This window comes from Poecilia mexicana, unplaced genomic scaffold (assembly GCF_051168715.1).
Source record: "Poecilia mexicana isolate PSO_F unplaced genomic scaffold, ASM5116871v1 scaffold_12, whole genome shotgun sequence".
NCBI lineage: Eukaryota > Metazoa > Chordata > Actinopteri > Cyprinodontiformes > Poeciliidae > Poecilia > Poecilia mexicana.
In genome coordinates this window covers 1,495,246-1,519,041 of record NW_028263381.1, presented here as the reverse complement: position 1 = coordinate 1,519,041, position 23,796 = coordinate 1,495,246, and the positions used below count along the sequence as shown (strand labels likewise).

Below are 23,796 nucleotides of genomic sequence, written 5' to 3'. Positions count from 1 at the left end.
GTTCAGCTAATGACCCGGACACAGAGAATGAAAGAAAGGACACTAAAAACGAGTTTTCAGTTCAACAGATTTATTCAAGTCATATGACACAAACTGAGCACAGTGTCCTTTACTGGTACCAGTGACACCCTAATGAGCAAAAACCACCCCTTTAATGTGATTAATACTAACATCAGTGCTCATTAAAAAAGGACTATAGTCTCCAACAAAATGGTTCACAGAAAAAACACAATCTATAAATAAAGCTGCCTGAAATAAATAAATTCACAATTGGCTACTGAACAAGGTGAAGTCTCCTTCAGTCGGCCGTCATTCAAGTGATAGAGCAGGAAGCTGTCAGAGTTGGATCAGGAAGAGACTGGACTGGTACCATGAAGCTGCTTCCAGTTTCATGCGAGTTCAAACAGGCAGGATGGCTTCTTTAAATCTTAGATTGCCCTCTTTTGGATTACCTGTGAACTACAATGTGGCAGAGAAAGTCTTACTATTACAACTAAACTGCAAGTAGATTTCCACCCATTCCCTATTCCCTCTCAAACTGTGAACGAGTTCAGTTCTTTCGTTCAGTTCTAACCTTAGCTTGGATGAAGACAGACACTGTCCTGGTGAGCTAATGTGAGTGTTGGCTAAAAAAATTTAAAAAGAAAGCATTTAGGAAAGGTTACTGAAGGATAACTGAGCATTGTCTGTGACTTGAGAGATTCCTTGTCTGTGAAACTTTTCTTTTACTATCTATATTCACTTTAGGGCAACAAAAGAACCTTCTTTTATTGTTTCTCAAACATTTTATTTTTTTACTTTCAGGGACATTTGCTCAAGGTTGCAGCCAACGTTCTAACAACCCTTCCTGAAAATGACAATGTTAAAGGCCATTGTTTTTATTCAGAGAAAAAAAATCTTCCTTTTCTAAAGTTGAGTTCTTAATGGTTTAAGCTTTGGACAACAAGTTAGCTTGTTTTAATGTCCCACATTGGGACGTTGTTTGGGATTAAGCTGTTTACAGAATATTGTCTTTAGTTTTAGGGTCATGCATTTAACACTGCTACCACCACTACTAACAATAATACAGTTAAGGTCAAATTAAAGCATACCTACACTAATTGAAGTATCAGTCAGAATGGCCCACTGATGCTCTGGATGTTACTAAAGGAAACACTTCGTATCCTAATAGAAACACAGTAAATGGTCCAATCGATTTGGCCATTTCTAACTGTATGATAAAACTCCAAAAGGTTTTCCTTGTATCTATGTGCATCAGGTTTCATCTGAATATTATTGGCTTCAATTCAGAAGCTGAGTTAAAGAAAGAAGTAGGGCTGGGTGAGGTTCTCACATGCCAACAGGAAGCAGCTGGCTCAGTGAACCGAGAGAATCTCAACATCTATAAGTTAAAGAAGCTCACTAACAAAAACTAAACTTTTGGATCTTAGGATTTTTAGTAATTCAACAGAAGCTCATTATTAGTAAGTTTTCTTTACAAGTAAATGCATTAACATATTTCTTTTGCTTCCCCCCCTGTTTCTTAAAGTGTGACGATCAGAAAGAGCTAACACCTCAAAATATATGGTACTGAAAGCGATTAGAATATTGTGATAATATTTCAATATCAATAAATAGATGGAGTGGTTCCTGTGTAAAAGAATCTGACATTTGTAGGATTTTCCTGTAAAGTCATGATTTGTGGTTCTGATTTATAAATCCATCACACTGTCCCATATCTATGGTGTATGAAGACGTACAGCTTGGACAACAGTCACCTCTCCACATCTAGTACAGTTCAACTGGCTTGCTACATTTTTGAACAATATTTCATGACATTAGAGTCACAGTTCTGAGACACCATTCATGTATTGTACAGAAGTTAAATAAGTTTATACTCAATACAGCTTATCCATATAATAATTTGACTTGATCTCATGTTACATCATGCACACACTCAGTTTGTACTGAAGTCTCAGTTTGCTGGATCTTCAAAGTAGCTCCAATAGGAAGGCAGGTTAAGCAACTTTCTGATCAGTTCAGCTCATAATTATTGTGGTGTTACTGACTATAGAACATTACACTTCATCCTACGATGGTCAGATACTCATTAAGTACGGAAAAAATAATGCATTTGACAATTTATACAATGCGGTCCTTAAGCAGTAACATTCTTCAACCTAACACACACTCTATACAAAACAGTGGCAACACATTTCCTTTATACACAAGAAAGGACTTGTTGTTCATTTGTTCACGTTTTGACCCATGAAAGACTGAACTTTAGATATGCCAACATACACGGCAAAATAAGAAAGTGATGTCATCTTCAGGAAGACATTAAGCTGCCTCTCCAGGCATAAAAACCCCCGATACTCTTAAAGTACCACTTTAGAAATAACTGACACAAAAAGAACTATGGGGAAGGAAAGTAAGTGTAACACACAACAATAGGTCTTGGATGGACATAAAGGAGGTTTAACAGACTGAGGGACTCCTGTAGGAAGCAGCTACTGGTCAGCAGTCGGCCTCTTTTCAACCCACAGATTAGCAGCAGCTTCACAGTACCAGGAAACCTGAGTTCCTCCTACAGATAACAGCTGATCTCTCTTCAAGATGGTGACCTCTGGAAGTGTAACTCTGTGAGACTAAATGTCACATTAACAATGGTGATGATGATGATGATGATGATGATGATGATGGTGAAGGATATATGATAGGAATGGTTTGCAAGCAGTGGGGGTTATAAGTGCAGTACTGGTAACATGTCAGAGCATCGCTTAAGTTTAGATCTGAGCACAACTGGTCGTCATCAGACATTCTGATCCAGTCTTCCAGGGATGGGGGCTGTTAGTGGGGCAGGGGTCTGCTGATCTGCTGATTGGATAGCTGACGTTATGGCCTGTTCTTTGGCTCCTCCTCCTTGCAGAGGAGAGGCTTCATCAAGTATTGGTTGGGAATTAGGTCACTTCCTGTTAGAAAAGCGAGGCTTTTTTCTTCAGTTCGTTTCGTCTCCATAACGACAGGCGGTCAAACTCGCCGATGGGCATCCCGAACACCTCCTGGAACTCCTCCTGGGAGAGATGCCTCTGTCAGGACAGGAAGGACCCAGAGTTGGTTAAAGTGCCTTCAGCTAGCGGACGAGCAGGACGAGCTTTAATCCACATCCAAACCTTTACCCCTGGAGGCCAAGACTGGTCAGTTTAAATTACTATGGGGTCACTAAATTCATTCATTTAAAAAAGCAAAAATTAATTTGTTTTATCTGTGCAACAATAAACAACATATGTTATGAAATCTGTATATAATTAAAGATTCACAACTTTAAACGAACTCCAGACTGTTGCCTTAAATCTGGAAACTGACAGTTTCCAAATGATCTGGTTCATCAATTGTTTTCTATTTTGTTGGCAAATTTTATTTGTATTTTTTACCATTCTTGAGTTGTGGTCAGGGGCCAAACAAAATCATCTCATGAGCCACAGATGGCCCTGGAGTCACACTTTGAACACCCCTGACAGAGTGTTTGATTCATTTTATTTTGTTCTCACAAGCTAAGCTGCCCCCAGCGGGCGGATGCTCACCTCCAGCCGGGTCCGGTCCACTCCAGGGGGCAGCTTACAGCGCCCTCTGTGGGTTACAATCAGGGCTTCATATGGATAAATCTGAACAGAGAGCAGAACATTCAGCCGGTCATTTGCTTTCCTTTAGTAGAGTCAAAATGGAAGCATAGCATGGCTGAAGCTAAACCTCAGTGTGTTTTAATGGGATGTATTCTGTATCAGAGGAGACACATGGTTGAATCCACTTCAGGAGAGGAGTGGCATTAAAGCTGCAGGATGTAACTTTTATAAAAAATTTAAAAAATCAGTTTTTCACATATTTGTGAAAACTGTCACCACAGTAACAGTGACAACATGAGACCATCAAGTTGTGAACAAAAACTCCTCCACCACCTCCTCCCTAATCGACTACTACTGTCTGAAGAAACGCACCACTCCATCAGAAACAACCAATCATAGGCAGGAGGAGGGCCTTAGTGCTGTCAATCGTGCTCATATACTTGCTGCTCAAATACTTGCTGCTCAATTTGCTAATGGTGGAGAGACATCTCACCATTACAGGAAATTTATCCACTATCATCTTGCAGAGAGCAGGGGGGAGGTTCTGAGCAGAGAGTAAATGAGGGTGATTGACGGCGCTTAGACCCTCCTCCTGGCTCTGATAGGTCGTGTCTGACCGAGTGGTGAATTTCTGCAGATGGCATAAGGAGTACAGGAAGGAGGTGGAGGAGTTGGATCTTTTTCATAGATTATGTTTCATATTGTGTTGAGAAGACATGGTGGCAGTTTTAACAAATATGTAAAGAAAATATATTGTTTATAAAAGTTGTTTGAAGGTTGTTTGCATATGGAGGAAGGGGGTCTGCTCAAAGGAGACTGAACTGTTACCATCCTCACTATGAAACATGATAGAGGCAGCATCATGCTGTGGGGATGCTTTTATTCAGTAGAAACAGGGAAGCTGGTCAGAGCTGATGGACAGATGGATGGACATACAGAAGAGCTCCTAATGCAGAAGGTACTCACATGATATTCTTATTCTAGGACGAGCTAGTCAAAGTCCACATCTAGATCCAGCCTGCAGTCTGCGCTGTGGCAGGACTGGACCATTAATATTCACAGTCACTCTCCAAATCTCAGTGGAATAAGTCATGTTTGCAACCTGACAACATTTTTAAACCTTTTTGTGCTGTACTGTGTGTGTGTGTGTGGGGGGGGGGGTGTGTGTGTGTGCATGTAGGTGTGTGCGTGCGTGTATGTATAAGTATTAGTTACTATTTATAAGTTCTACATTTCCATCAGTAGGCGAAGGAAAATTAGGGAAATGTAGTTCCCTTCACTTTTTAATTGTTTCCCTTTAAACACGTTAAAAGTTTCTTTTTAATTTGTTTCCAAAGAAATTAACTCAAAGCATTGACATGCATAAGAAATATGTTTTGTACTTTTTGTTTCTTAGAAGGCAGTGAAATCATATCCATCTTCTCAGTTATTGAATCTCATTCCACCAATCACCCAACAAGGTACAAATTTGGTTCCTGTTTCTCCTGATTGCTGGTAAAGTGACTTTACATTTTAAAATGTAAAAGCCTTAATAACTGGACCTGGCTCTGAGATCAGTGTTCATGAACACAGACCCAGAGGCTGGTCTGGATTTAACCCTTTCAGCAGGTCTCACCTTCTGCTCCAGGATGCTCGGCAGGGAATTCCCTCTATCCATGCGATCTCTCCGGCTCTCTCCATTCTACACACACACACACACACACACACACACACACACACACACACACACACACACACACACACACACACACACACACACACACACACGCACACACACACACATTTCAGACACACCCTGTCCAATAGCTGCTAAAATATGAACTACACAAAGAGTATGTCAGAGGAAGCTGAGCAGAGTCACACTGTTAGAGTCCTGTTAGGTCCTGAAGCAGCTAAAGCTGAAGGTTAGCTGTAGTTTCTTGAGTTCCTCTTCAGACTGCATGTTTCACCTCACAGAAACATCAAGTTTAATGTTCCAGAAACTAGATGTTTCATATCATAATTTAAATGGAAAAGATCGATTGCTTGTGTTGCTACACAAAAATAAGCTAAGTAGGGCTGCAACTAACAATTATTTTAATAATCCATTGCTTTATCAATTATTCTGTTGATTAATTGATATTGATGTGACACTCAATTAATCTGAGAAAAAATTGTCAAATTCTGTAGATTTTTTCATTTACTCACTTAATAAGCATATTTTATGCAATATTAAAAATAAATTTAAAGATGCAAATAATTCACTTCATTTTAAAAAACATTTTATTGTATAAAATGCAGTAACAGAATTCCTTTAGCATCACTTGATCATTTGTAGCAAACGATGCATCTGCAGCTAAAGGCCTTTCTACTGGACACAGTGTAGGGCTGGTCTGGTGATTATGTCTCTGATTAATTAATTATTAATTGGATAGTAAAATGTGGTTGATAGGAGATTGTTTTTTCCTACAGAATTTGAACCAGGTGAAACGAAAACTGACACTTGAGGAGTTCTGGATAGAACATATTTACAGAAAAATAAGTTTTTGTAAAATGTATGTATTTTTGTACAGTTTTGATTTAATTGCTGTTCTGAATGTGTTGTTTCAGGAAATGGCCATTTTTAGAGCCAGTTAATGATTAATCAAGTAGTTGATGGTTATTTCAAAAATCAATAATCATGATTAATCCGATTAATCCAATTAATTGTTTCAGCCCTAAAGTTAGGTTTGCTTTACTGCCTAAAATAAAAACATGTCTTAGCTAGATGTTTCTCTTGAACATGAGACAGAAACACAGAAAGCTGTGAAAGAACTGAAAACATAGACATAACACAGTAAATAAATGATGACTCAGTTAGAAAAAGAAATAGTGAATGAAAAGTTAAACTGAAGCAATAAATAAATGTACCTTTATACACCAAATAAATGAACATCTTAAGAGTAAAGAGTTGATTCTTTAGGCTTATGTATTCTCTCATACTCCATCCATTAAAAGCTGGCCAAATGGGGTTCAGACTGGTTTAGAAGTGGTTCAGAAACATGGTGTGAAAAGATTGGTGCAGCGGGTCAGCAGCAGGGTGTTGACATGGCCATGCACATAAGCACACACATGAACACACACTTACCTGAGCAGCTGCAGGACACCAGGACAGAAGGAGAAAGGACACAGAGAGGTTGAGAACAGGAAGTCATCATCACAGAGATTCATCGGGACTAGAGGTATTCCTGAAACTTCCCTTCTAAATAAAGTTCCTTGCAAAAGTATTCACACCTCAGTATATTGTCCATATATAGTATGGATATGTTACAACCACTAATAATCTAATATGAGCCAGCATAGAGCTGGGAAGTAGAAGGAATCTGTGCATAGTTTACAAACCTTATTAAAGTTTGTGGTTCAAAGGTTAGCTACTACTTTTGCTGCTATAATAACACCAACAGGAGAACACGTATAAAGTGGCTATATATACTTTTGATTAAGTAGCTACATAATTTTAACCCAATTAATTGTAATTTTCCTATTTACATGCATAAGTCCAGAGCCGGAACCTTTGTATTTGCCTCTGGTATGTTTAAATCTGCTGCAGAAGCAACATCCACAAACAGCAGCAATGGACAACATAGAGGTTTCTCTATGTTGCCTGAGGGTCCATTTCTGCATCAAAATGATCTGACTGGACTGCTGTTGTGTTCAGGTTGTTCTAAAACGCTCCCACCTGGCCGTCCTTTATCTCCATCTGTAGAAAACTCTGCCGACTGCATCTAAGGACAGCAGAACAGGAAGCATTCAGGATACCAGGAGCAAATATAGAGGCTGATGTCTGACGCTGCTGGCCTGAAAGCCAGCAGTAACACTCACTCTGGTCAGGGCGGAGCGGGATGGAGACTTTGATGCACTGGCTGACACACCTGATGAGGAGAGGGAAACAGAGTGGGGTCTGACCGGTTCTTCAGCTGGAGCGGAGACGTGTGAGACAACCGATGGACTCACTGCTGTGCATGTGTGTTCTGTCTGGCAGAGACTGTGTCTTCCTCCTGATGTGAATGCTTTTCTCCTTCTCCTCCTTCAGGATCAAACGGCCCAGGTTGGACTTGATCTGCAGACAGAACACAGCCGGTGGTGGAGGATAAGCAGAACACTTCCAGCACTGCTCACAAGTTTACATACATGCAGCCTTTGAGCTGCTATTTTCCAGGGTTATTATTCAGCAGCCTGGATTCAACATTTTTCAACATTTCTTAAGACAGCAGTTTGAGGCACAAGCTGGAGGTTATTGGGATTTTCACTCATCCAAGTGAAAATTATACATACAGGCTGAAACATGCAATTGCAATAATGTCTCTTTTTTTCCCTTCAGTTCATCAAACTGTTCCCAGAATCCTTTGAGAGAATCTTGGCCACTAAAAGAAAACTTATGGTCAGAGTCAGAAACACTTGATCATTGAATAATATAATATTAAATTGAAATTAAATAAATCTTCCTTCAGCTACACTCCTAACAATATATGCCTGTAATAAGCTAGCTAGGATGAAAAACGGTTTTCTTCCAAACATTAGAACTGGTTGTGCAGCTAAAGCTGCCATTGACTGTTTCTGATTTCCACAAAAAGCCAGAATGGTCTTTTGTGGAAAGTTGTTCTTCATCATTTTGTAAAAGCTTTTCACACCTATTCAGGTTATATTTGATATTAAATATTATTATATCTGATACTAAGATCGGTTTGATGACTCAAAAGAATTTAAGCATGGCAAGAAAGTCAGTCAATACTTTTTTATGTTTCTATATCTTTCACAGTAAAAGTTCCATATTTTCTACCTAAATGCTGTTTTTAAAAGTTAGCGTTTGCTCTACATTGATTCTCCACTTGTAAAAAAACAAAACACAAATAAAAGAATCAGGTCTAATGAATCAACTTAAAGTGTAAACAGTCAGGATGGGTCCAGACCTTCTCCAGCTCCTGCTCCTGCTGTTCCTGCTCTTCTTCTGTCACGACTTCAAACTCATCTTCTTCCTGAAGTTTCTTCTTCCTCCACTCAATCTCTGTGAAGGTCATCATTGTTAAAGATGCTCACCATGAGTGGTCACTATAGGAATGATAAGTGTGTATTTTGTGTGTGTGTGCCTGTGTGTGTGTGTGTATGCGTGCGTGCGTGCGTGCGTGTGTGTGTGTGTGTGTGTGTGTGTGTGTGTGTGTGTGTGTGTGTGTGTGTGTGTGTGTGTGTGTGTGTGTGTGTGTGTGTTACCCATAGCAGCCAGTGAAGGTGGGCAGGGCCAGTACTCTGTCTCAATCTTGGAGGGCTGGTTGGGGTCTGGAGGCTGGGCGGCGGGGAACTTGGCAGACTGAATGACCCCACTGCCCTCTGACGGTTTGTTAAGGTCTGCGGGGCGAACAGCATCTGAGTGACAACAGCAGCAACAACAACAACAGCTTCATAGAAAAAAGACAGAAAAAAAGACAGAGAGAAACAAGAGCTCACCATGTTTGTAGATCGGAGGCTTCCTGTAGATGTTGGAGCCATTATCTGGAAGTTCAAGAGAAGAAGAACAGCTTCTGTTATCAGATTTATCAGATTTACAGTCTGTGGCAGCAGGAGTGTTTGATCAACACCACACACGTCAGTAAGAACTGCTAAACAAATATTAAATTGTTAAAACAACAACATATATTTCATTTATTGAGCTCTACCTAGAAAAAAAAGTCATCATTGAATGTACTGATACTGTCTTTAGTGTTAAGCTGCAGCTGGGTTTACTTTAGAGTTGTGATGGGAAGTTGCTGCAACGCCCCATGGGGGATGACAGAGGAACTGCATGAAAGATTAAAATTTCCAAGATCAAAGAAGACAACATGTCCTTCTAGTATGTATTTGCTGCTTTTATAGTTTTATAGCTCATGTTAGCATTTTAATGAGTATTGAGGGTTTTATACACATTCATCCCTTTCTACCATTGCATGACATTGGACCTGATTCAACACGACTCATCTTGACGGCTCACTGGGTTGCTGGGCCCAACAATTTAAAGTAATACCAGTTATGTCAGGTTGTCTTTCATTTAGTGTGGGGGCTAATATATCTTTAACCAAAGACAGCACTGCAGATGTTCTCTGGATGGAGTCAGTGAGGAATCCAGAAAATAGCCACATTTATTATGTCTGTGCGAGTGTATTTGTGTGTATGTGTGTGTGCGCGCACTAGTTACCTGGTCGATGGAAATGCTGCAGGCTGGTGCTTATCTTGCGACCTGCCTGCAGTTGCAGCGTGGATCCTCCAGGGGAGCCACTGTCGCTCTCTGCTCTGCGACCTTTCACCTGAACAGGAAGCAGCAATCAGATTAAACAGATGAAGCTCTCTCCACAGTTGCAGGAAACAATATCCATGGACAGGCTGGGATGGCTACAGTACAATACTACAGATGTATTCTGGGTAATTCAAAACATTTCTAACAGACAAAAAGTGTCCAACACTTTGACACAAAACTCAGACCTGTTTACACTGGTTTATGGTGTTGGAAGAAAAAACATTAAAAAAAATAAATTCTTTTTTTAATTCAGACACAAATTATTTGTGTCGTGGGAAATCTCAATAGAATGATGCTCAGCTCCAAAATAAAAGTGCTGTTATATATTGCAGTAACAGTTACTATGGACTGAGGAGTTCTATTTCCCGTTTGCTTCAGTTCCCGGCCCTCCAGGCAAACTGCAAATCAGTGTCACATTTCTTTATGAGCAACACAAAGCAGCAATTGATGGTGAAGAATCTGATGAAAAAAATCTGAATGAGTGAAACGACCAAACAGCTGAGGGCAAGACCTTCAAGTGAGGCGTGGGACATATCAGAAGGGTCTCCAGAGGGTCATCTACTGTGTGAGAAACATCACAAAATGACCAAAACAGATTTTTACCAAAATACTCATTTACATGCAGTAAGACTGAGTACAGCAACAAGAACCAACAGGAGTTGCAGAGGCACAGAAACAAGACAACTAAGAAGAAATCTGTCAAAACTCAGTTTCTACAAATAGTAAAAATATCAGTTTACTAGAAAATAATAAGATATTTATAAAGCAGTTCCCAGACCACCCCCAAAAAAACATGTTCACATAGTAACCTACTTAGCTGATAAGGCTAAAATGAAGCCAAATATTTATGTGTTTGGAGGTTTCTTGGAGGCAAACAGGAAAAAGTAAAGTCCTGAAGGATGCCACATGCTGACTGTGCAGTACTACAAGCTAATGCTACAGCAACTTATAAAGGTCAATAAAGCTGCATCTGCAACAGTGAAGCACTTAGCCTCCCAGATGACATAAGCTAAAGCTAACACTACTGTTATCTGTTTAGCTTCACGGACACGGAGAGCTATTATGGTAATCTGACAGTCGGTTTGTGCTCCCATGTCAGGATGTGCTTCTTACTTGCAAAGTTCTGAACCACACAGTGCTCCGATCTACTGTGGTACCAACTACTGAAGGAAAATAATTGAGCCAACAGCTCTAACAGATCCTTAACACTGAAGCAACAAAAGAAACCAGTAACCCCCCTCCGCTACCCCAAAAAACAGAAACATGAAACATTTCCCGTGGTATCAAAAAGTAACAGTTTTTCTCTTTGAAATTCTATGAAAGGTTTGTCTTTGAATAAAACCAGGAGGCTGGCATCAGGTATGGCTGAGAGAACATTTGAGACACCTTCCAGCAAGAAAATATTCCTGGAGTGGATCAGAAATGCTAAGACAGCGTCTATAGCAACATAAACAAACTATTAAAGCAGAGGAGAAGCAGAAATCATTACTGAAGTATAATCTGCTGCACAGGATGTACCACTGGCAACTGGCTGACATTAAACTTATGGGTATAGAATACCCAAACAGTTCCAATCAAACAAACAGCCAGCACACTGTGCAGAAACTTGAATATCTCTGTGTGGATATAATTATAAATATTTTATGTATATATGTGCAGTATGGTGCCATAGTTGTCTTGCAACAAAACAGTCCTGGACTTGAATCAACGTTGGGGCCTTGCTGTATGTTCTCATGGACACATTCATTTTTTTCTAGGAATTCCAGGTTTTTCCTTACAGTTCAAAAACATGAACTACAGTAAATGATCACTGGGACAATGCATGCATGGCTTTCTGTCTGGAGTTGAACTGTCCAAGGTGTATCCTGCCTCTCACCCATTGACTTCTCAAGGCAGAAAACAGTGATGACAGTGGGAACAAAAAAGTTACAATTCACGACTTAATCTGAAGCAAACACATCAGAGGAAGACATAAACTGTAGCATCTATACAGCTTGTAGCAGATCCTACCTCAGGAGACCTGGAGGGAGACATGGCAGGAGGGGACATAGAGCGCTGCAAAGACAAAAAGATTACCACTTAATGGTTAAGTACTCTGGTACTAATTCTCTAAACCTGTAGAAACATTACAGGTGTAGAGCAGTCTAAGTGTACTTATGCATGCAAGGTAAGCAGGTCTCCCATTACTGCTACCCATGTAATGGTGTGTGTGTGTGTGTGTGTGTACCTCTCTGCGTGGCGGGTCAAGTGGTGAGAAGCTCAGGTGGGGCTGATAGGTCATCAAGTCGGGCCTTTCCACCTGCAGGATGGCTTTATCTCTGGGCAGTGCTGCAAGGTCTTTGTAGCCAACCATCTGGTCATTCAGACGAGCCTAAGCACACACACACACACACACACACACACACACACACACACACACACACACACACACACACACACACACACACACACACACACACACACACACACACACACACACGCACACACACATAGAGTATTTCACTGCTAGTAAGAGGAATGTGTTGCAGACAGAAGATAGAGGAATTTCAGCAACAACAGCAATTTGTATGCAAGTGGCTTTGAAGAACACGAAGTCTGCAGCATACAGTCTCTGAGATAGACTCAGGTAGTCTATGAAGCATTTATTATCATGAAACCCAGAACTAAACCTGACGTTGCATCACTCAGATCCTGCACACAAAGAAAACCTGACAGAGATGTCTATTTTTCCAAATGAAAGAAGGAACATGTCTATGTTGTATTTACCATAATGCCAGTGGCAGGAGACCCCGGAGCGCTCGGGCCCCTAGATGATGGAAGGTTAACAGGAGTTACACGCCCCTCCACCTGCAAGAACAGTCAGAAACATTCAGATGTTTCAGCTGGTTCCAAACTCACAAGTCCCAAACATTTTTTTCCCTTTTAACTGTTACTGATGATACAGGAAAATGAATTACCTTTTGCATGGCTGTAGAGAGACTGCCCTTCTGCTCAGTTTAAACCAGCTGGGGGAGGATAGGAGGACAGACAGTGAGTCAGTGACATCTTCCCTTCCCAACATGTCACCAGAGCCTGGCATTTTAGCATGAATGAGTTCTGGACTGACTCATTTAGATCCTGATTCTGAGTGAGAAGCATATTACGACATTTTCTTCCCACAGCTGAACATCATGAAGGGTGAGATTTTAAAAAGCTCTCTGTTATTATCCAACAGCAAAACAGCCTGGCTTTTAACCAGAAACAGGAAGCAACATAGAGACACAGTTACTTAAAAACATTCGTGCTAGAAGAATGTAAGACACCATGTGTTCATGAAAAAGACTGATTGAAAGGTTGGCTGACTAGTTGTAGCAGAGAATATCCATGTTTGATTCCTTCCCTTATAATTTGTCAGGGGGAAAGAGAAAAATGGTGGCATAAACCAGACAATTTTCTTATGTTTAAGCTTTTTCCATGGAAAAGCTTTTTCCATGGAAAAAGCTTAAACATAAAGTTTAACAGCATTTTTATTATTATTTTATATGTTGAGAACTGTAAAAAAAAAAATCTGGCAAAGGCAAGTTTAGTGACTGATCAGTTTTTGATCAAATCAACCAGTTAATATTTTGTTCTCAACAATGGCAGCAGATGTCATTTTGTTATTTACACTTTGTTATTCTGTACTTCGGCAGCTTGGCTCATTTTGTACATGCTGTGGAGAATTAGCCATTCTCCATGCTGAGTTCTTGATGTGTGAAGTTAAATTAGAGTCAGTGAGTTGAATTCATGAATTCCATTTATTAATACCAAAATACAGATGGTCCATTTCACATGCTACCTTTAAGAGCTAGCAAGACAAAAATGGCACCCAAGAACAGTTGGTGATCTGCTTTGTTAGCCTCTGTCTAAGCTACGCCCCGAAGAGGGCGTTACCTAGTGAGTCATCCCTTACCCCTAGCTCTCATTTGCATTTCCTAACATGTAATTTCCTTTATGTTTAGCTTAGCAACTAGCTAACAGATAGAAGAAAAACACAGAATTATTTATTCTCAATAATGATCGGATCAATAATTCATAAATCATTTTCTAGAATCTTTTTACATGAATCATAAGTTTATTTCACAGTGGGGGAGTCGGCATTTGATTCCAGGTTCTTCCTGCCACATGTTGATGTGCCACTGGGTAAGACACATGATGTTGGCAAAACCTAATAGGATTAAATATGACGTGTGTGTGTTTAGTTTCTTATAAGCAAAACACTGAAGTGATGCTCTGATTGTTAAAAAGGATTTAAAATTTCAACAATATTTCCTATAATCTTGTCACAAACACATCCATAAGTCATTGCTAAATGCCTTGCTAAGCAGCATTAGTGGATGCTGTGCTCCATCTGAGCTGTGTTACAGAACCAGCACTCCAGTTTCAAACCTTCATTCTCACATGGACAGTTTGTCCCTGAGGTGAACGAGGACACAACGGGGCAAGGAGGCTGAGACGCCATTGAGTCAGTTTCAGGGCTGGCTGTTATCCGAGCCTCCTCTAGGGACAGCTCAGGGTGGATGAGTGGGGGGGGAGGCGCTGCGTTCACAGTAACTACACCTTATATCTTAAGAACATGAGGGCCTGTCTGCTAATGCTTCGCCGAGGGGTTAAAGCGTCCAGACTTCCTGTGAAGCAGCTTTTTTCATTTGCCTCCCTCCTCCCCTCCTGTTTATCAGCTCCTCCAGCCGGGCCAACGCCCAGGCGCTCCTCAACTGTTACTGCTGTGGTTACACTCCTCCCTCCAGAGGGACGACGGAACACAGCCAGCAGCATCCAGCAGCTCATGTCTGCAACCTAAAGCTGCTGAGGTATCAGCCAGAGAGGAGCTCCCTGCTGGCCTCACCTGACCCCAACCTGAGCAGACCGGGAAGAATCGTTCACCAGACACTGTCTGTCAAAATACCACAACACTTCACGATGAACAAGCACCTCCATAAACAAACATTATACCAGGAGAAGAAGAGCTGGAGGAGGAAGAAAAAAAACAAAAGGTGTGTTTGATGCTAAGGAGGTTATTTGACTATTGGAGTAGGAATCCATCTCAAACTGTTGGATTAAAGCTAAACTCTCAATGTTAGCTCAGGTTAGCATAAAAATGAAAATTAGCTTGTGTGCAGGGCTGGAATGATGAATACATTTTTGAAATAATCATTAATTAATTTAGTAATCAATTAATCGTTAACTGGTGGATGCAAACTCAAAACACTCATTTGTTAAAAAAATGACATCAGAGCAGTAATTAAGCCAAAACTGTACTAAAAACATCTACATTTTGCAACTGAGCTAAAAAATAAAAATAAAAAAAATGTCTTTGTGTAAATGTCTTCTGAACTCATTAATTCGGAGCTTTAGCTTCACCTGGTTCAAATTCTGAAGAAAAAAAAAACACCTTTTCCTGTCCAGTTATTAATCAGTTAATCCAAAAAAAATAAATAAATAAAAATCACCAGATCAGCCCCACAGTTTCACATGGTGATGTTTTAGCTGCAGATGCATCCTTTGCTACAATGATAAGGTGTTCACTAAAGGAATGCTGTTAATTAATTTTAAGCAATAAAATGTTGATTTTGTTGTTTAAAACAGGAATTTGTTTATTTGCATATTTTAATGTATTTCTATTATATACAAAAGGGATAAGTTGTTGAATAAAAAATCTGTGGTATATGCCATTTTTTAGTCCAAAAAATCCATTCATTGTCACAACAATTGATAGAATAATCGATTATTATATTAATTGTAGGTTGCAGGCAGCCCTAACTGTGTGTCAGAACATCACATCTGTAAGCATCAGTAACACACACATCCCAGCAGCTGTGTTTTGCAAATTTAAGTTTCTATGGATAACTTTTTGTTTATGTCATTTCTTTGTTGTCACTATTTAATCCATGTGGTGAATTGTTTCCATAGCACTTTTTCTGTATCTTTTTGGTCATTTAAATTTTTTTTAATAATTTTTTTTTATCAGTGTATGTGACTGCACTTGTAGTAGCACTGGTGCTTTGCAGAAAGAAGGTTCTGGGTTCGAATCCCAGCCTGGGGTCTTTCAGCATGGAGTTCACATGTTCTCCCTGTGCATGTGTGGGTTCTTCCTGGGTACTCTGGTTTCCTCCCACAGGAAACAGTCAAAAACATCCATGTATTACTTAGAATCTTTAAACTTCCCTTAAGTGTGAGGTGAAGAGTTGCATTGCCCTGTGATGGACTGGCACCTGTCCAGGGTGAACCACACCCTTTGCTCCATGACTGCTGGACAGACCCATCAGTTTTTGCTTGTTGCCGTTTTTATTTTTTAGTTCTTTAGTCTATGTGTTGTCACTTCCTGTGTACCGTCATTACGCCTCCTTGTGTTTGGTGGCTCAGTTCTGTGCAGGCTTCTCGCTCTTTGGGCCTCTTTAAACATTGCAAAGCAGAAGATTTTAGTTTAAATAATCTATAATCAATAGGAATATTGATTCCCTGTTGTTTCCCCTTTGTATATTAAGGTTTAAAACAACCAAAAGTGAAGCAACAAAGATATGTTTGGGTCATTAAATCCACACTAACCTGTAGCTGGTAACTGTAAAGTGGGTAAAACTACTGAGTAATAATGTGTGTGTGTGCCTGACAGTGATCTAAGCAGCTGCAGTCTGAGTGTCTGTACGGCTGATAGTCTTATCACTGAGAGCTTTTAGCTGCCAGAAAGCCAGTGATGGAGCTCGGCTCAGGGTGTGTGTGCTCCATAATGGGACACACACTTACAAGAGACCGGCTGAATGTACAAAGTCAGGCAGGAAGGATGTTTCCCACATTACTGGGTCCATTCAACAACTATAGTCCATCTATGAATACTGACCAAGCTTAGTGAAATCCTCTAATCCACCAAAAACAGTCGCTTCATCTGTACATGTTTCATTTGTTTTCACAACATAAAAAACTGAGACCAATTTATGTTGTTACTTTTAATTTGATTAAAACAAGATTGTCTGTTTCAACTCTGCACTAAAAGATGTCTGGGACAGAATTTTTTTCTCTATGGTTCAAATCTTTCGATTCTGCTTCACGGATATCAGCAGTCACCATGTTTAAACACATTTTTTAGATAATGTGTTCATCTAAAAACAATCTAGATTGTGCTTATATTTTAGAAGCAAATGAAATTTGAGACAATTAAATGCATGTGATCTATCTTTGATACATGAAAAATGAAATGAATTAGATGTGTTTTCAAGAACTCTTGGTATCTTGTGAAAAAGATTTGCAGCTTTTATGTTTCATTTCACTCAACTTTCAGTTCTTTTGACCTTAGTTTTCAAAGTTTTGAGTGAAAACTAATCAAGGTTAAAATTTTATAGTTATAAACAATTTCTTTATTTTGTTCCTTTAGCTCTCCTGAACTTTTAACATTTAATTAATAAATATTAAAAAACAGATTTATATGGAAATGGGATCGCTAACCATTTCTTTGAATCCGTAATCTATCATTCCTCACCCTGACATCTGAATTCAGCATGAATGAGTTACACAAACCTCCCAGTTTAACCCATCAGGAAGGATCCCGTTCCCCGCTGCTGCAGCCTGAGGTCTGCGGGTTTGGTGATGGCAGCAGCAGGGTGAACATCTTCTGGAGATGTTCGAACCAGACAAAAGCCCATGTGAAGGCCTTCCCCTCACAATTAGATGCGATGTACTGCTAAAGTGACGTTTCAACACATCCAATTCATTTTGTTCGGTCCACCTGATCCCCGAGCAGAACCCCCGCCACGAGGCCCGGAACCTTCACCTGCACGCGCAAACAAGCCCCATTTGGTTTGTTTTCCGGCGATAAACGACGGTGAATAAGAGGCGCGCGGAGGATGCTGCGGGTTATGTGCGGGATGCGGGGATGCGGGTGACGAGAGAGGAGGAAGGACTGATGAAAGAACAGACGGAGAAGACGGTCCTACCTGGAAACAGCGGCCCGAAGCTCAGAGTGAAAACATCCAGCAGAGAAGCCGAGCCGCTCGGAGCGATGCAGGAGGAGGGAGAAGAGGAGAGGAGGAGGAGGAGGAAGAGAGGAGGCTGTTTTCCTGTTGCTCTGTCGTGGGCCGGTCCACTATGTGCTGAAGGGGGGAAGAGAACAGGCAGCAATGTCCCCCAGTGGGCACGCGCTCCGTCCTCCTGCAGCTCGAGCACGGTCACCAGTCACAACTCAGGCATGTTTACGTCACCAGGCTGCTGTCCCTGCGCGGGATGTCCTGAGATGGGACGAGCCCATCATACAGCAGTGAGGCGACAAACAGTGGGACTCTATGGAAAGCCACTTTTGCTTTAAATCTGGCTACAAAGGTCACATAAAAAACTCGTGACACCATTCCATGACGCCTGATACAGCGTTCAACGACCAGAATAAATGCCAAAATGTTCACTATTCAGAAGATAGTGTCAAACGGCGTTTTGAAGGGATTTTACAGCGTGACTTTTATCTAGACATTTAATAAAAGTGACACTTTTGACTTTCTATAGTACCTAGCTTGAAGGTTTCCTTTATTAGGAGATATGGCTCTCTGCCCAGGATGGCATAGCTTCAGGGGAGTGATGGGATGGTTAATTCCTGAACATTTGCTGAATTGGCAAGAATTATACAAACCGCTACTTCTATCAAGTCAAAGTTAGGTTTTACCAAGCCCCGCCCAGAAACGCCCCTCGACAGTCCCACGTGGCTGCATGTCTCACAAACAAAGCCTTGCAGGGCTTAGTTTCTATGGCGTCTTTCGTTTCAACTGACTCTCTACAAAGTATTTCTGAGTCGATTAGTGTAGCCTTTCTGCCGGATTTTCAAAAAATATCAGCCATGACAATGGACAGGGGAACCAACAAGTTCATATCATCTTTTTTGGACGACATAAAGATGTTTGAGCCACGGGATGCCTCCAACATTGTGCGCGTCGCAGCTAAATGCTACCGATCAATGAGGAAAACAGCAGATCCTCACACCTCAGCATAAATATAGCTGTGGACAAGATCACTGATGCCTATTGTTCTTGCAAGGCTGGGTAAGTCGGGCATTCATGGTTTTGATGGTTACTTTTGAAATAAGTGATTTCTGTTGTTGGCAAATGTTTGAGTGTGCTTAGGCCTGTTACTCGGTGCTAGCGTGGCTAACACGATTACAGTTTCGTAAAAAGCCTCTTCAGGTCAAATAAAATCCTTAATGCATGTCAGATACGGTACACATTGCATATTGATCTGTTCAGCTAACGTAAGACTGTGTAACAGACAGGCTTCAAGGTGTAGAAGTTGTATCGGTACTGCCATTATGCTGTACTTAGCTAAAAGGTTTTCATAATGAATGTGTTTATTATTGACTTTCCTTCAGACTTGGGGGTCATTGTTCACACATTATAGTCCTCCTTAATACCTTACAATATTTCAAGCTTCATAATTCAAAAGGGATCGGGAGGTGCTGGTGCCACAAGACCGGGCGAGAGGCGGGTCACCCTGGACAGGTCGCCAGTCTGTCGCAGGGCCACTCAAAATATCCCCATTCACTAAACACATAGAAAGCAAAGTAATAATACTTACACCAGCACACACTCCTTTATTTTTATTGATCTTACGACGGTTGAGCTGCAAATGCGGTCGTGCACAAGTTTTGAGCCAAGCTAGGCATTCCGTATCAGATTTGGGAAATCTGTGAATTTTATCTCCACAAATATGATCAGGATACCTGACATCGCCTGTACAGATACCCCACTGACAGTGGAGAACCATTCTTATTTGAGTTCTGTCGCAAAACCTTTGATTGTGTAGATTGTGGTCTGCTAGTCCACAATCTACATTAGCATTGTGTATACTACTTTAGCTTTTGTTTGTGAGACGGTCAAGCACGTGGTAGCTGCGCAGTGACGTCAAATGGGCATTAGCCAATGAAACTCGGACCCTGTGGTAAGGTCCATTGGACCCAGATGCATCAAGTTGATGTAGAAGTATTTAAGAAAAAAAATAGAGAGTGAGAATAAGTTGTTGGGGAGCTTGATTACTAAACAAGGAGCGGATGGCTCAACAAGAAACAAGTGGCAATTTAATTCCCATTCGGAATAAATAAAGTATTTTTGAATTGAATTTGAGGTGTGAAGGTAGTGCATTAGGCTTGTTGAGGAGAGAGAGAGAGAAAAAATGGCATAGGGGGCGAGGGAGAGAGCCAGTAAACGCAAGAGAAGAAGAAGGCCTGGGACGTCACGAAGTGTCATAGTTTAACACGAAGACTTAGAACGTTCAGATGACTCACTCTGTGGCCGAAAAGGCTCAAGTGAACAATGTTACATGTCTCACTCCAGTAACTGAATTTTTAAATAGACTTTTAACAGGACTACTTGTAGCAGCTTGATGAAGACTGTTATAACACCAAAATATTACGCTGTCCTAATTTGAAGACTGTGTTTTACAACTCCGGTTTTAGCCCGACACATAGTGATACATCTAGCCATATAGACTATCTTTGTTTGGAATAAGATGGCGTCGCATGAGGGACTAGCAGCTCTGGTAGGACTTTAATCAGAAACTGTTGTGTTTTCATGTACTGTGTGTGGTGTGTCTGTCTGTGAGCTGGTCCTGGTTAGAGGACACGGAGTCCCTGTGTGGAAAAAAACACAGTAGGGTGCGAGTTTAAGCGAAGAACCGCGAGAATTCACGAAAACACGTGTTGAGACTGACAAGCAGAAAAATAGTGGTCTGTGAGGAACTGCATGTCCAGATTCAGAGGACGTTTCCCCTGAAGCTGGGAGCTTCCTGATCACAGGTCCAACGTTTCAGTGTTCTGGTCTTCATAATGGCTTCATAATGGTTCTCTGATGGTTTTTACACTGGTTTCATGGTGGTGTTTTAGGTAAAATTGGGAGGGAGCCCACTACTTCAGATGAGCAGCAGTCCCACCCATGGCTCCCACCAGTGATCCCCTCATCTTCTCTGGAAAAATATTTTTCCAGCTGTCCCAAGCAGCCCAAAGGGGGAATACTCAGATACACTTGTAATCTCACCATTACAAGTTGCATTCCCATCTCTGTTTTTGTTTTTATTTCTTCTTTGATTTACTTTTATTGGAGTCTTGCAGTGAAATTTCGCTCAATATGTATATGCAGTTGAATGACAACAAAGCCCCATGTTCTATACATTCCACCGCATATGCTGTCAGACTGCTGGCAGTGTTAGACAAGCTCTGCACTGGTGGCAACACGATTCATTTAAAGTTCTTGATAGTCCAGGAAACACACACACACAGAATCACAACTACTGAAACACACACTCTGATTCCACTCTGGCTGCTGCATCCATCTAAACAGGAGTGTGTGTGTGTGTGTGTGTTTGTTTCCAGGGGGTGGAGGGAGCTTCGGCGGCTGCACACGCTCTGTCTCTGCCGGCGGAAGCTTACGGAAATGACGTGAGTGTCTTCTGTCAGATCCAGATCTGGATGTGTGGGTGAAACACTGATCCACCTTTCTGCTCTTTCAGCCCCGGCTTGAAGTCATGTGGGCGATGAAGGCCTACAACCACGCAGAGGTCTACTTCAATGTAACGATCCCACTGCCCCGCTAAGAACCGATCACACCACGGCGTTCCCTTCCAGATTCCAACATTTTCTCCTTCTCTTTCAGCTCATCTCATCCGTCGATCCCAAGTTCCTGAAGCTGACAAAGGTGGACGACCAGATCTACTCGAGTTTCAGAGAAACCTTCAAAGACCTGGATGTGAAGCGGCTGAAAGAGGAGGACCTGAAGTCAGACAAAGCCAAGCAGGTCAGTTTGGTTCTGCTGCAGCGGAATGTTCCAGAGGATTCCTGGTTTCTCAGTCCGTTTCTCAGTCATATCGAAGACATTCTATAAAAAAAACAAAACATGAGACTTCAGGGATCATAACGTCTGCAGTGAAACAAGAAATATTAATCTAAAGTGAATAATAACTTGATGAGATTTGCATGATTGATTTTTCTTGTTGATCCAACTGATGAATATGAACGTCATCCCACTGCTGCTGCACGCCCAGACCTGGCGCCCCTTCTGCAACCAGTTTGAGGGAATCGTGGAGGACTTCAACTACGGCACCCTGCTGCGTCTGGACTGTGAGAAGGACTACAGCGAGGACAACACCATATTTGGTGAGTTGGAGTGTCTCAGTGGACCAAAGGCGTCTCTCAGGGCAGAAAGTGAATATCGTGTTTTTGGTGATTTCAGCCACCAGAGTCCAGTTCTTTGCTGTGGAGATCGCCCGAAACAGAGAAGGCCACAACAACACAGTGTTCACATCCAAACGGGCAAAAAGCTAACCTCCAGTTCAACCAGCAAACACCAGTACGGACCCGTCTCACCCCGCTCACCCTCATCAGATGAACTGCAGGCACTGAGAAGACATTGCATGTTGTCAGTTTGCTCAACGCTGTTCACCATCAAGCTTTTTTATATTTCCTCTTAAGATTTATCCAGCGCTCGCTTCAGATAGAATTGTGTGTAAAAATATAACGTTGGTGGTAATTGGAATAAATAAGCAGTTTACCGCAGTGTGTCCGGTCTGTTGTTTGTAGCTCCAGAAGGAAAGACGGAAGAAATCAGAGGAATGAACTGACTAATGTGCTGAGGAAAAGATTTCACGTTAGCTGATTGTGCTAATGGTTAGTGTCTGGCAGGAGATTCTGCAGCATCCGCTGTACAACCAAATAGTGACCTCCCATTGGCCATCAGATTGCTCAACACCAATAATCCCCCACTAAGACCATTTCAAAATGCTATGTTTTATATATATGTATTTATTTTATTCATCTTTTGTCTTACCTGCACCAGTTTTTATATATATATATATATATATATATATATATATATGCCCACTTATAGATTTTTCAGTATTTTTTCTGTATACTCTGGTACCCAAGCATTTTGTTGCCAAATTCACTGTTGTCTTTGTGCAATGACAAAGTAATTAAGTCTAAAAACACAATTTTACCAATAATTTTTGTGCAGTTTCTAATTTTCTTATTCACTTGAAATAAGATAAAACAAAATTTTAAGAAACATATAGAAAATTGTTTCAAGTAAATTGCTTATCATTGATGAAAAAGTGATAGTTCCACATAAGTAGAACTAGTAATTTTTTAAAAAACAAACTGACCTTTTTATCTCCAAAATAACTAACACATGATCATTTAATCATTTTTACATTTGTTTCAACATTATTTTAATTTGTAAATTGGCCGGGTTGAAATGGGAGAAATTGCAGACGGAGTGCTGATGAGAATCAGATGGAATTGTAGGAAGGTCCTGGCTGATTAGACACTTAGCTCAAGTCTTTTTACACTGAATATGATCAGGTAACTAAATTTGATCAGTTGCTCCAGCTGATATCCAGCTAGCTAGTTATTTTTTTTGTTAAACAACCAAACCTTTGTTAAACCTGGTGGTGTTTTTCAAAGTGGGGGCTGTGGTTCCTTGGGGGTCCTCAGAATGTTGGAGAAGATAAAAAAAAATTCAAGTATAAAAATGTACTTTTTTTCATTTTATATATTTTTTGTTTTAATCATAAGATGTATTCTGTTTTTCAATCATAATCAGCTGCCAGTCAAATAGCATAGCTTGCAAATTTCTGACAAGAAAAAGACAGAAGGAATCGACTGCTGAGCATAACCCTACGCACTCCTAGGAAACTGAAATTGGAAAGCAAAAGGCAGCATCTATGTCAAAAGAATGAGACTGAATCAATATCAATTTTGTAGCATTGTGGGTTCTTGCAAAGTGAATCCCTAACAGGAGCTAAAGGTGTTGGCAGGGTTTCCCCCAGTGTATTATAAGCCTGGCGGGCCACCAGGCTTTACTTGTGCCCCAACCAGGCTAAACATTGCTTATTAAAGTTTTTTTTTTTTTAATGTTTGCATTTTTAAATGCAAACACC

At 40.8% G+C, this 23,796-nt stretch overlaps 2 protein-coding genes across 3 annotated transcripts; one reads left to right on the top strand and one right to left on the bottom strand.

Annotated features, from left to right (window-relative positions):
* Positions 1-53: 53 nt before the first annotated feature.
* Positions 54-18,151, bottom strand: dmtn (dematin actin binding protein). Of its 2 annotated transcripts, XM_088010721.1 has the most exons (15): positions 17,829-18,144; positions 12,843-12,890; positions 12,652-12,732; positions 12,113-12,256; positions 11,896-11,940; positions 9,787-9,895; positions 9,063-9,107; positions 8,829-8,963; positions 8,531-8,625; positions 7,575-7,680; positions 7,443-7,492; positions 7,292-7,345; positions 5,218-5,283; positions 3,564-3,644; positions 54-3,068 (listed from the first exon to the last, which is right to left on the bottom strand). In XM_088010721.1, the coding sequence occupies exons 2-15, from the start codon at positions 12,849-12,851 to the stop codon at positions 2,955-2,957; spliced, it is 1,134 nt and encodes a 377-aa protein (XP_087866847.1). In that variant the 5' UTR covers positions 12,852-12,890; positions 17,829-18,144; the 3' UTR covers positions 54-2,954. The 2 variants fall into 2 exon arrangements, with proteins under 2 accessions (XP_087866847.1, XP_087866846.1); XM_088010720.1 differs by lacking the exons at positions 54-3,068; positions 3,564-3,644 and having other exon boundaries at positions 5,280-7,345; positions 8,829-8,981; positions 17,829-18,151.
* A 2,039-nt stretch (positions 18,152-20,190) lies between these two features.
* Positions 20,191-22,414, top strand: pbdc1 (polysaccharide biosynthesis domain containing 1). The gene is made up of 6 exons (XM_014968135.2): positions 20,191-20,406; positions 21,236-21,301; positions 21,373-21,432; positions 21,516-21,656; positions 21,904-22,015; positions 22,092-22,414. Exons 1-6 carry the CDS (start codon positions 20,377-20,379, stop codon positions 22,181-22,183), a joined length of 501 nt encoding a protein of 166 aa, XP_014823621.2. The 5' UTR covers positions 20,191-20,376; the 3' UTR covers positions 22,184-22,414.
* Positions 22,415-23,796: the final 1,382 nt, after the last annotated feature.

Coding starts and splice junctions, on each gene's coding strand:
- dmtn (XM_088010721.1), bottom strand. Junction 12,257..12,651: donor CTCCTGCCACTGGCATTATG/GTAAATACAACA, acceptor GTGTGTGCTTAG/GCTCGTCTGAATGACCAGAT. Junction 7,681..8,530: donor AGGAGCAGGAGCTGGAGAAG/GTCTGGACCCAT, acceptor TTCTGTCTGCAG/ATCAAGTCCAACCTGGGCCG.
- pbdc1 (XM_014968135.2), top strand. CDS start 20,377: ATGGCGTCGCATGAGGGACTAGCAGCTCTG. Junction 20,407..21,235: donor ATGAGGGACTAGCAGCTCTG/GTAGGACTTTAA, acceptor GTTTGTTTCCAG/GGGGTGGAGGGAGCTTCGGC. Junction 21,302..21,372: donor CGGAAGCTTACGGAAATGAC/GTGAGTGTCTTC, acceptor CTGCTCTTTCAG/CCCCGGCTTGAAGTCATGTG.